Source organism: Pelmatolapia mariae, linkage group LG20 (genome assembly GCF_036321145.2).
Source record: "Pelmatolapia mariae isolate MD_Pm_ZW linkage group LG20, Pm_UMD_F_2, whole genome shotgun sequence".
Classification (NCBI taxonomy): domain Eukaryota; kingdom Metazoa; phylum Chordata; class Actinopteri; order Cichliformes; family Cichlidae; genus Pelmatolapia; species Pelmatolapia mariae.
Window position 1 is genome coordinate 9650090 of NC_086244.1, and position 13572 is coordinate 9663661.

At 41.5% G+C, this 13572-nt stretch overlaps 1 protein-coding gene across 1 annotated transcript; it reads left to right on the plus strand.

The window, feature by feature from the left end:
- The first annotated feature begins 809 nt into the window (after positions 1–809).
- On the plus strand, positions 810–12186 carry tamalin (trafficking regulator and scaffold protein tamalin). Its single transcript, XM_063464103.1, has 8 exons — positions 810–1103; positions 3041–3093; positions 4498–4552; positions 6304–6406; positions 7487–7580; positions 8658–8724; positions 9422–9488; positions 9958–12186. Exons 1-8 carry the CDS (start codon positions 909–911, stop codon positions 10437–10439), a joined length of 1116 nt encoding a protein of 371 aa, XP_063320173.1. The 5' UTR covers positions 810–908; the 3' UTR covers positions 10440–12186.
- Positions 12187–13572: the final 1386 nt, after the last annotated feature.

Below are 13572 nucleotides of genomic sequence, written 5' to 3' on the forward strand. Positions count from 1 at the left end.
CTCTCTCATTTGAAATAACCCCAATTGATGAATGAGCAAATACTCAAAGCAGCTTTTCAATGTTATTAAAGAAAAAATAAGCAGAATCGTTTTTTAACTTTTAACAAAAGGATAGAAAATCATCAGTCAACTTATTATATTGGATTGATTCATAATGCATGCACTGGTAATAAACATAAATGAAAACCTTCCTGCGTCACCTTATCAGAGGATTTAAATCCATCCAAATGGACGTGCTGCCTGGGTTCAGATCCAGCACTCATTTGCAGCAGGCTTAATCTCTTTTGGCAAAGAGTCATTAAGATTTCTAAAGACAGAAGGAAGCTGAAGTGGGTGATCCAACATTCAAACTGCTACCAATTAGTATGAGAAGCTGAGGTATTTCAGCTGATAATTTTGTCTGATATTCTATTTTCGGTCTGTTAAAAAATCAGAAGTATCGTTTTGTCCTATCAGTTGTCCCTATAGTGAAAATATTTAGTCTGCAACCATATAAAAAGTAAATAAGCGGAAGCTCCGTCTTCTTGTCTGGAATTTTTGGATTACATTTTTTACCTACTGGTTGATTTTCTTTCGACTTTCTTTCTTTCAGGTAAGAAACTAATGGCATTTATTTATTTTTGTCTTGATGAACACTGTTTGCTGTTGTTTCAATACGAAACAGAAAAGATCCGAGGTGCACTTGAAGGCACCGCGGAGGAGGCAAGTCTCTGTCGCTATTGGCACTCATTTGTGTTCCTCAAAACAGTCCCCGCCTCCAAACTATTCAAAGGAAACAAGAGAAATTGTAGTTGACTCCACGCTGAAGCTCCAAACTCGGTCAGCATCTCCCTCGGCAGGTTTCAGACTCTGTGGGAGGACACCAAGAAAGTTATTTTTACTTTTTTCAGTTTTCATTTTCAACAACAATGACGTTCAGGAGGCTGAAGAAGGTGAACTCCAACGGACCGGACAGCGGTCCCGCATCTCAAGACGACATTTATTTCCCTTCGTCAAAGTCGGACAGCTGCAGGACTATGGACACACCGAGCAACTCCTCGGAGGTTTACAACTACAAGACCCTGGCTTACTCGGGGGGGACGCTGCCCAGAAACTACAAAAAGGTATTGCTACTGTTCCTGTTAAAAGTTTATTAGCTGAATGTACCTGCAAAAGTTTATTTTTTGGCAGGTAAACTCATTAAAGTTTTATTAAATTTGTTCAGTGCTTTTTCAACTTTCAAGGCAAAAATCATTTGCTTAAGTGTAATAAGCTTACACAGTAATTTCTGTATGTTTCCTATTAGTCCTTTTATTATTTATTATTTAAGCAGAGACTGTGTAAGCTTATTAAAAGGGTTATCAGGTTATTGTATCCAGTGAGTGGCTGGTCGGCGCCACACAGGACATCTTATAGCAGCCCATCTAGGGGCAAGGGTGCCCACCCAGGCTCTAAATCTTATGTTGTATGAAACAGACTTCGCCCATGTTCTTTATACCTGAAATTATCATCCTACCTTAAAATCTTTATCTAGATGAAAGTGATCTCTAAGATTAAACACATTTTTCTGAAACTCATGACTGATAAGAGTTTTAGATGAGAACAGGTAGATTGTTACAAAAGCAAATTTGCATTTGATGATTCATAGAAAGTTTGTCACTGTAGTCATTTTAACAGTAAGTTGCATCAGAGCTACAGGATGCGCTACAGTCTGGAGGGACGTGCTTATTTGTTTAAAACTTACAGCAGTCAGTCACAGCATGCAGATCACCTGCCCGGATCTTTCCCTTCGGGCTGTTTGTCTTCTTCCTCCTTCCTTCCCTGAGCCGTTTTGCAGTTAGGGACAGACGTTGACTTTGGGGCAGGTAGGTGGGGGTGGGTCAGTATGAGGATCAGTGTGATCATTGTTATTCACATCACCTGCCGTGGTTTGAATGTTGTGGCTGATCGTGATCTGATTGGTTATAAATTGGCCCCGAGTCTTCTTATTTCAGAGGAAATGATTTTAACCCGTGGCCTACATATTAGTCTGGATTTGAGGAACGGTTTCAGACAGCCCTCATCCTTTAGTCCATGTTGCGTAATGCTTAGTGTTTATACTGTAAATTTGTTTGGCTACTGCATCAGTCGCTTTTATTTTCCTCTCATGAAGCTGATTTAAGTGAATTCTGTTACTCAACTTGCTTTGGAGTTTTCTGCCCAAAGAGCACATCAGTTGGAAAAACTCCTTTCACAGTGTCCCGTTGTGACTGAGGCACAGTTAAACCCACACACATACGCTAGAGCGACGGGTTACAACACAGCATTGTGTACACTCTGGGATGGAGATCCTGCTCGAGCCACCCCTGTTGGTCTCTCTGGGTATTTGGGAATAAATGCACTCATTGAGACTCCTCTGGGTCAATTCTGTAAGTGTTGGGACATAAAGAAAGCAACATTTTACTACCCGGAGAGACTGTAGCACAAAGAAGCCTTTCATTGGAGCGGGATTGAAAATGATTGAGCTGGAACAGAGGTGGATTGATTCAAGTGATTTTAGTGGAGCCTTCTGGACAGATACCTGCCTTATTTACACAGTTAGGTGGGGCAGGGACCTGAACTGCTCCTGCTGGTGAGTTGGCTTTTCTCTCAATGCTGTTATTGTGCTCGGTGCTCACCTCTGTGTCTTATTTGCTTCTTTTAATAGACTGCACTTGGTGTAAACAGCGCTGCAGTTTTTAGATTGGTTGACAGCTTGTGCCTGAAGGCAGCCAATTTGCTGTTATGCTTGTAGGTATGCGTGCAACTCTTGTTTTGATGTAATGAGTAAACAGAGCAGCAGTCACGCATTTCTGGTTTCGTCAACAATATCTCTATGCTGGTATGCTGGTTAAGTAGCTTAAGAATACCAAAACACTCTTGGCTCATTATTCGAGACGACTGGATGGACTGGCTGCTGATCGCTGATGTGCTCAGTAGGTGTGCCTAGGAAATGCCCGGGGGGGGGAAATCCTCGTGAGTAAACTTGAAGCTACGCAGGTGTGTGACATGCTTCACATCTTGTTTCGTTTTCTCCTTGCAGGGTGGCGGCTTACAGAAGTGGAAACCCCTTACGCAGACGCCAGAACCACAAAGGTACAACATCCCTCATCTTTCTCTGATATTTCTCTTTGGACTTTTTAATTTTTTCCCTCTTACTGTGCCTTCACATGAATTCTTTCACGGTGGTATCTTCCTCAGAAAAATGATTCAGGGCGAGCAGCCTCGTATCAGAGTGAATGGCAGTCGTTCAAACAGGGGGATCACTGATTAAAGCCATTGTTAAGGGAGATTATAAATATTCATTGCGCCTCGTTGAGCCTCACTCCAACAGGCCGTTGTACTGTTACTGTACGTCTGCATGTGACGTCCACATGCTCCTGCATACAGAGGAAGTCCTGTGCAGCCAGTGGCATTGTTTTGTTATGCAGTTTAGTTAAGGATGCAGAAAAACACAGACATTAACCTCTTGCTGACTTTCACTCCTCCTTCCTCTTGAATTTTGTGTTTGATGTACATAAAAGGCTGTTTTATGGATGAGTCAGAATAAACATCGTTAAGCTATGTTCGAACGATCTATAAAACCTCTAAAACCATAAGCCATACTTTTATTATTGGACTGTGCTAGAATAGATTTGCACCATAGTTTATCTCATTCTGGGCAGCCTACTTCACGGTCCCTTCCCCCACTTCGATCTTGTGGTTCTAACTTTATCTGACCTGCTTCAATTTAAGAAGTCGGAAAAAAAATTCCACACACTGTTTGTCAACCTTTATTGACAGAAAGGTGATATAAGCCTCTAAGGGATATCCCCGCTCTTTAACATCATACAGTGTCATACCCTGACCTTATCCTTTCAAACTGACCATGTCTAATATAAGCATACACCATTGCATAAATTACAGAAACTAAAGCAACTACTGGCTTTGAAGACTACGAGTTTAGAGATAAAACTAAAAAACTGTGATTGTGGTTCATGTAACCCCCATCAAATTTAAAAAAGGAAAGGACATTTATGCCTCTGCTGTATTGGAAACAGTGAAAACTTCTCCTTAACTATATCCTAGTGTTCAAGGCAACATCTATAAATGTCCTATTTTGTCCAAATTGTAGAATAAAACACATTCATCCGCTCATTGTCATAACTAAATGTCCCATTCAGGGTCGTGGAGTTGCTGGAGCTGATTCCAGCTATAATTGGGTACACCCTTGACAACCCCCCCCCCCCCTTGTTTGCCCATTGTTTATTGAGATTGTTTGTACCGGTTACCCTTTTTATTTTTCTTGATTCTACAACTGAATCAGAAGGTGAATACCTCCTTTAAGACTAAAAAGAAGTAGGCATCAACTGTTAGACCGACCTGACTCTTACACCATCACTTGGTCTCTGCACCGCTACCTTTAAAAACATAAAAGAAGCAGCGCTGGCTGCAGCAAACCCAGAGAAGAGTTTGACCTGTTAACAGTGACAAAATGTTCCTTTTATCATTTTATTTTAGGAAAGTGGTGGTCCTGGAGAAAAAAGAAGAGGAGGCATTTGGTTTTGAGATTCAGGTAAGTTTGGGAGTGATATTTGGGGGGTTGGAGTGGATTTCTGAACTTCTCGAGTACACTTTCACGATCCGCCACGATCTCTGTTCACACATGATAAAACCTAAGTGACAGAAGCTTGTACATCCTGTTCTGTGTAGGAAAGGTCACACATCAGTCAATACATCAATAAACCCGTTGATGTTAATCCCATGACTGTGGAGATGTTTATTTTTACTTTTTCTCCTAGCATCTGTATTTTGAGCAGTGTGGTTTATTCACATGCCTTCCATGTAATACCTGCCCCGCTCTGCCCTGCTCAGCAGACAGAAACTTTTCACTTTTGACCTCAGTTTGTCTCTGATCTCGCTCATGTGCCCTGAAGCTCCCTACCTCACAATATCGGCTCTGTTGCTCAGACCTCATTCTTTAAATAGTTTGCTAAATGATTAAAGCGTGTGAGTACATCTTCACATTATCGTGCTTTGGCGGTCTTTTTAGACTTCTTGGACTGAAGTACTTCTTTGAGGAAGCGATATAACTATATTGTTTTATTTCTGGATTTTTGCTGCACGTTCCCACCCTTCCTGACCAGAAGGAAGTGAGATCATGAGGACAAGTTTGATGCTACTCAGAGAAAGAGACAGAGAAAGACAAATTTTTGTTTTGTTTTTTTTTTTCTCTCGCTGTCTGCTCTGTTAATACTGGGAGCCGAGGATCGAGCACATCAGTGTGATATTTGCATTTGAAACAATATTTGCATGGTTGCGTGAGAAAGAAACGAGCAGCAGGCTCAGGCTGATTTGAATAGGATACAATCTGTCAGGCTGAATTCGGGAGCAGATAGCCTTTATAACTTGAATTTTATTTTATGAGATGCTTCGTTTTCTTTTTTCTCTCAGCTGGAAATTGGTTTTCTTTGTAAGGTAGAAGCTCGTTCAGCAGCAGCATGCTGACTAACAGTTTTGCTACTAGGGGAAGTCTATCTATGTTCTGCAGTGGCCTGACCTTCTGTAGAGGAGCTGTGGTGACAGAAACGAGGAAGAGCATGCAAATATGTATGGAAGTTACAAAAACGGTTGCCAGAACAACAAAATATTTGGCCTTTGAGTTTAAGTAATGCTCACGTCATGTGGCTAGGTTAAAGTAGCAAATACAACCCAATATCCTGGAGTCAGATTGAAGTTTTCAAAAGTAAATAGTACTTGTTATAGAGGACATTTATTACCCTTGAGTAGTTTACAGCAATTACTTTTTGATATTACTTTTTTTTTTTGCCAATCTTGTCACTTTTCACTTGTAGCAGTTAATAAAACCCAACAACTGGTTATGAAATTGGTCATGTGATGATAGAACAGTAAGAGTTTTTACAACTGTAATTTGTCTTTTTGTGTTTTATTATCTTTATAGCTGTAGCTTTCCAAATTATTATTACAGTACTTCCTTTTGACATTTAGTGCTGTATAGTAGTTGATTTGTAATCTGTGATGAGCGGGGCATTAAAATAACTTAAGTGTCGCGCATCAACCGGGCATGTTTCATCAGACAAGAGGAAGAAAACCTCATTTGCTTCTTTGCGTCACATCTCCGCGTGTTCAGTGATATCTTCTTTCCTGCATTGTCTGTCATGACTTCCTCTGCCGGTTATTCAGTGGCTTTTCAGCATTGCCACATTCTTTTACAACACGTATAAGACGGCACCTAGCCTGGGAAAGTTTTTTGTGTGTGTGTGTGCGAGGTCCTTTTATTCAGTGTGATTTTTCTGTCTCCTTCAGACTTACGGTCTTCACCATCAGGACCAAAACTCTGTAGAGATGTGTACGTTTGTGTGTAAGGTCCACAATGACAGCCCGGCTCAGCAAGCAGGACTTAAAGTTGGTAAGCAAACTTCCCCCTTCTGTATGTTTTCCTCTTTTTATCTGAGCTGTATTTAAGCCTAAAATAACCTGGAGAAAAACTTGAAATAGACTCGAGGGGAAGCGAGCGTGACACGAGGCTTCGGTTCAGGTCGTTGTGTGCCAGCTGACGCTTGTGTAACGTGCGTCAACATAAGCACTCGTGAGTTTCTGTTTGTTGTTTAGGGAAGCACAAACAAGACTGTATCCCTACTCATTTTTCCCAGTCAACAAACAAGCTGGTGATCGACTACTCCTCACCAGCGTGGCAAATGACACAAAAGCAAATTAACTTTGAAGGAAGTGATATTTTTAATGTCTGGCTTCCTTTTTAAAAAGCAAAATAAAATGAATTAAAAAAATGAGAAAAAGAAGTCAAAATTACAAACGGCTAATGTGTTATAACTAATTAATTAAACCATTAAGTGCATTCATATTTTGTGTTTAAGAGGACTGGGGAAAGACAAGAAAATATTTTTTCAAGTGAACTGTGAAATGTCTCACTCTTTGAAACTTGTGATTGGTCAGTCACAAGCTGTCCACACCCAGTGTTATGTTTCCATTATGTCAAAAAAAGAGGGAAGGAGATTATGTGCTGCTGCTCTTACCGCCTATTTTCTTTCTGTCACTTTAGTTTCACTTCCTAAATTCCTTGCATACTCGCTCCATTGTCCCCCCCACTCTCCGTCTTGCTGTGAACACAATGACTTCATCGCAGTGGGGATTTTTTTTTTTCCTTTTTTTTGAAAGGTCAAAGTAGGCTAAAATCTCACAAAAGATGCTGTCACATGAGTATCCACGCCACATCTTTTCCTGCTTTGATGAAACTGAAGTAGAACTTTGTGACATACGCGACTTTACAGCTACCCAGATGTAAACGGTTTAATGCCAAATAAACGCTTTTCTGCGGTCCTGTGACGAGCCATATGCCACGAAGACGCGAACTAGTCCTCCCACATTTGTCTTGCACATGTGTTGAGGTTTCATTCAGAAGCGTGCCTCATCTGGCTGCTTCGTGAGGCGCGGCTGGCTAACATACATGTTTGTATATTTGTTTGTGCAGGGGATACCATCGCAAGTGTGAACGAGGCCACCGTGGAGGGGTTTCGACACAAGGAAATCGTTCAGCTCATCAGAGCCAGTGGGAACTCACTCAGGTACACAGACTCACAAAACCCAACAACAGTGGCTTCAAAACACTTTCCTCAGAATTTGTTAATAAGTATGCTCAGCTCATCGCGGTGGCTTAACGGTTGATAGAGCTGACAGGATGCTCACTTCATGGTTCACCTCTCTAACTTAAAAAACAAAAGTGAATGTGTTTCACATGGGAACAGAAACCAAATAAGTTTGAAAGCTAACAGAGGGCCAAATCAGGAAAGATGAGAATAATTTCTCACAAAAGTGCCGTTTTGGTTTTGAGATTAACATCAGAGAGGCGGTACATCCTGAATTCTGTTAAGGTAACATGAAAGATGTTAGTTACAGTTTTTCATTAACAATGCAGATGGTAAACATTTGCAGTGGCATGAAACGTGCCAGTTTGCTTTTATTGTCACTTGCATAAATGTTCAGTAGGATAGGAAAACAATCAGAAGATGCTATTTCTGTTTTTGGAGTCCAGGAAAAACTTGAAAAATAATTGAGGTTAACTTCTTAAATCCTTCCGTATTGTACTCGTTTAACTCTCTTAGAATAATTTGTCTGCCTCAGCTTTATTATCTGGCACCTCGCCGTTTAGAGTCCTTATCTGTCGGTGTGCTGAGTGGGAGTTTTTAATTTGAACCACACAGTCTTCTTCAACCCCCTTCTCTGCTTGTAAAAGATTAAAAGGAAAGTTAGCATGGTGTAAGATTCTCTGAGCTGATGCAGAAGAAGTGAGGCGAACCGCATCAGAGCGCCAGTGTAGACACACTTTACAGACTGACATCATCAAATTATACTTACAGTTCAAGTCAGTAAAAGCTGTTAGAGTGAAAACGAGCTCTGTATGTTCTCTCGCTCATGTTATTTGAACAGATTTGCGGCACTTAAGTGGAAACTGTGTGTTTCTTGTTCTCCCCCCTTGCTTGTAAACCAAACCCGTTCCTGTTGCTAACTTTATGAAAAGAGCCTTTCATATGGTCAAGTTTTATTTATTTATTTTTTTAAATCACTGTTTTCTGCCCTTGTAGTTTTTATGTGCTTCCTGCTACGCCTGTTAACTCTACTGCCTTCTGGTTTTTCGTTTAAAGGCTGGAGACGGTTTACAGTGACTCAATTCGAAAAGCCGAACTAGAGGCCCGGCTGCAGTATCTAAAGGTGAGTTTTTCACTGTTTGTCAGTGGTGAGTCAGAACGGATGAGCGTCCAGCAGCCTCTCACACACGCGCACCCGCTTAAACATTAAGTTACATGCTGGATATAGACACCACACCTCCCTCCCTCCACACCTGTCCCTCCAGCAGCACCGCCACCTGTTACATTAGCAGTTTGTGCAGCAGGCCCACTGATGGCTGCACACATTCTTGACTCGAGCTGCCTGTGAAGTGGCCTTAAGTGAGCGAGCTTTCCCCCAAGATTACAGCAGCTGTCCTTTTTCTAATCCTCAGCGACACAGCTGCCTTGTGAGAGAATAAACCAACATTTTAAAACACGGCAACCTGCTGCTGAACACGCCACGTTTGACGCACAAGATGAAGTAAATGTTAATGTGTAAATAAATGTGACGTGGTTGTTGACTCATTTATGAAAAGATTAAAAAAAAAAAAAAAAAGAAGTGAAATGAGTGAAGGCCACTTGGTTGCCTGCTCAAGCACTGATCTAAACTGGCACCGGATTTTTATTTTTATTATTATTATTTTTTTTTTAGTTTAGTACACCTGTGGTGTGGACTCAGATGATCTAGCTTTATTGCTTTTAAAGGTTGCATATGAGGGTGCTGGATTTCCTGTATGTATGTTGTGTTTTGTTTTGTTTTCCTCTTGTAATCAATTCCAATATCTTGTGTTGTCTTTTAGCAAACGCTTCATGAGAAATGGGATGAATATCGCTCACTGATGGTGCAGGAGCAGCGCCTTGTTCATGGTAGGTGATTTTTGGCCTTGTGCAGCTCAACTCGTACATGCATACAGAGTTTGCATTCTTCTATTCTACTTTATTAGTACTTTTTCCACATCCAGACAAGATTCCAAAATGTAGTCAAATTCTAGGTCACACTAAATCCCAAATGTAAAAAACAAACCATAAATTAATTAAAAACAAGTTCATGTACATGTATCCAGAACATTTTATGTCATCCTGATAACAAACTGTACCAATCACATTACCTCCTTGAGGGGGAGAGAATCAGGATGTGTATGACTGCTGCTTTGCAGGAAGTCCTGATTACATAGTAGAAAACAAACAGCTCGTTGCTATAGTCGGGTGGTCGCTTGTGCAAAATGAAGCAAACAAGACTCACAGAAAATTAAAGCGGTGTTTTTCATTTATCATTCATGCTTTCTTTACAATTGGTCAGTTTCCCATGTCCTCACGCTGCCCTTCTTCACCGCAGGTATAGTAATGAGTGACGCTGCCTTGTATGAGTCCCTGGAGTCAGCCGGTGTGTACGGCAGCCTCGGCGCTCCTAGCCCTGCGCTTCAGAGAGCCCTGCACTGCACAGGCAGCACCAGCAGCAGCGCCAGCTTTCTCAGCACGGCCACCGAGGATGACCCTCTCTACCAAACCTGCATATATCAGGCGGATGGCAGCGTGGACTCTGACAGTGCAGAAAAAAAGAAAGAACAGTTACCGAAGCTGCAGCGCCTCCGGCCAACCAGCGAGTTCTTTTCAACGCCCAAGACGCAGCTGACCCGCAGCGCCAGTACTCGCAGCTACGTCAAAGGATCTTCGTCGTCGTCATCGTCGTCCGTTCCGGGGGAGAAGCAGGGAGGCACGCTGCAGAGGAAGCCCAAACAGAAAAGCTTCCGCAGACGCCTCCTCAAATTCATCCCCGGCTTGAACCGACCACTGGAGGAGGAGGAGAGCAAACTGTGAGCGGCGAACTGTTCACAGAGAGCAGAACTAAAGACTTAAAGTAATAATTACTGCCAAACTAAAGTGCCAAAGAAAACAGCAAGCAGCCCCAAAGAGTGAAGAATGTAAGACCAAAGTGTATTGGTTCTGTAGTTGCACCTCTTCCTGTTTAAATGGGTAGACCAATGGACATTTAGCTACATTCAGTAGCATTCAGTGTTTTATGGCTGTACATAAGTTGTTTTTTTCTTTTGTTTGTTCTAAGTTATTTATTTATTTTTGCATGTTCAGTTTATGTTCAGAATGAAGGATGTCCCAGTTTGTACTGCATGCACAAGTTTAATTTTGACAGCTGAATAAAACACCAATGATCATTGTAATTGCGTTGCAGAACATTTTGTAAGAAACAACTTTGATAATGACTTCAGATGACTCAGGCTGATCATATTTTATCTTCTCTACTCGAGGTCACGGTTCCCAAAAATAAAACCTGTGGCTGATGATTATATGCGTATTATTTTGTGCAGAACTTGCTTGAAAAGCTATTTTCCTCCCCAAGCCACAACTGTTTGTGGGAATTGTAGCTGCCAAGCTTAAATTAGTGCCAAGACCCCGAGTGTACACACAATCTGTAATTTCCCCTGGTGGAGATGTGCTCTGCTCCATGTGATGCTTTTAAATATAGTAAGCCTTTATAATTTCACAACTCTTCCACCGTTTAAGAATGTTATCAGCCGAGTTCTGGAGGTTAGCGTGCGGCTTGGGATGCTTTAGGCTTTTTTTGTGGTGTGAGATATCCAGAATGGAAGCTGTTGTATCTGCTCTGACACAGTTTATTGTTGCGAGAATAGTGAGGAATGTGCAGAGAAAGGCATGACCCAGAATTCCAAACACAACCGCTTTCTTTCAGCTCCTGCAGGCGAATGCTGATTCCTACTCTTCCACACTACCATATTCCCATGGCGGCTTCAGTTGTCCAAAGGCTCGCTGGGTGTTGGGGTGTGTGAGCGTTTGTTGGGCGGGGGTCGCTTGGAGTCTTTTCATTCCTGGCTCCCAGCTGACCCATGAGGTCATGGTGGTCACTCTCTCATTGGCTCTGTTGGGTTGATCCCTTTTGTCCTCTGCTGCTCGTTCACAGATGCATTAGGAGTGACGATGCTGGTGAGCGATGGTATGTGGACATGTGTCAAAGCCAGGCTCTCTCATCCTCGTTTTTCTAGTGAGAAGGAAAAGCAGTGGAAAGGACATCGTTATAAAGGATTGTTATGCGTGTGTGCTGGTGCTTAAAATATGGGGTTGGAGTGAATGGGCCAAATGTGTAACGAGGGTTTAATTAGTCAAGATAATTGTTTTTAGTGCACAATGTGTGGAAGAGCTATATAACAGAGATGTGGGGCCCAAACAAGCAGGGTTCAGTTGATGCTCAGCAATTAACACCACAGGAGATTAGGCTAGGCGTGTGGTTGCTGTTGCAAATATTTGCATGACACCCACAAGCTTAAAGACTGCTGTTGACATAAAGACTAAGTGGAGAATTTGTTTTAGCCTTTGCACAAGTGGGTTTGACAGGTTTGCTTCAGTTTCTGCTTCTTTTGCTTCCTGAACTAATTACTAATATACTTAACTGCCATCTCTACTGTCACAATAGTTTATGACAATTCTTAGTAAGCTGGATTATAAATTTTCTTCCCTTACAATGTTTAAGTGGAAAAGCAGCTTCAGAATTGGAAGTAGGTGATGCAGGTACATGAATAAAGAGAAATTAACAGAATATTTTCCAGGTTTTATTTTTTTATATATATATCACGCCTTGTCTCAAGATGTTTCTACTCAATAAAAAAAAAAAAAAAAGACCTCCAACGCGGAACATGAGACTTTTCTAGCTTAAATTTCCACTTCACTGCATCTGAAGTGTGAGATGATGGGCCACTGGGAGCAGTCTACCCGCTAATGTATGTAGCACGATGTCACTTGAGGTGAAGTCCGGTGATTCTATAGACTGCAAGATCTGGAAATGACCTCTGGGGCCAGCTCTTGTGAGATGCCTTTAAAGGCATTATTGAGAACTTTCAGTTGTGTGTGTATGTGTGAACTGTTTGTCCTATTCTTGTCATACTTAATGTGAGTTCCCTCCAGACCAGGGGTGTCAGACATGTGGCCTGAAGGTGAGAACCGACCCCCACTCTAGATTACTAAATACTAATTGCTTAATAACCTCAGAAAGCATGATAATTATGCTAAGTCAATAATAGCTTCAGTTTTACAGCTCTTGGCCTGAAATGTATTTCTAGGTCTTGAGAATGTCTTTGACTCAAAGGGTAAAATACTGCGCTTGTTCAGATTCACTTATTGTCAATGTGTAAAAAATGCACAAAGAAATCCTGCACACTACCTAGAAATGTAGCTCAGGTGTGCATAGAAGACAAAATAGCATGCTTGTTCAGCAAAACACACACACACAGTTCCATATATTCTTGTATGCTTAAGATAGTAAAAATGCCTATAGCAGTTTTATTGCACTTGTGTAAGAAAATTGTGTATATATAGTAAACAAGAAATAACAATAAATAGTGTGGCCTTGGGTGCTTGTAGATTTGATGTGTTATTGATTTTAGTGTGGGTGATTTCAGAGAAGAGCTCAGTGTGATGGATCTGAGATTAATCGTGCAGTGCATGCTTTGATGGACCTGAAATGTTTGCCTGAGGGCTGACATTCAAACAGCTGATGGGCAGGGGCGATGAGTCCTTTGGGATGCAGTGTACTTTCAGCAGGCAGCGTGATCTGTTGTTGAGAGCAGAGACTCCCTTCTTATCTGCTGCAGAGTTCCAAAAACTTCTACCTGAGAAGATTTTGTGGCTTTGTAGATAGACGTTAAACTGTAATGCATGTGCATTAGGAAATACTGTTAAAATTACAGTTATATATTTTTCATGTCAGGCGCTTTTTTTTTTAATCATTACTGTAAATGGATGCACTTCTTCACACTGAAAGAAAGGTAGGCTGTCACACAATAGGTTTAATGGTCTGGCCCACTTGAAATCAAATTGGGCTGTAAGTGGCCCATTAACTAAAGTGGGTCTGACACCCTTGCCCTTGAGAGACTTTCTGCCTACACCACTTTGTGTGTGGAGGGATGTGCATGCATACACAGAC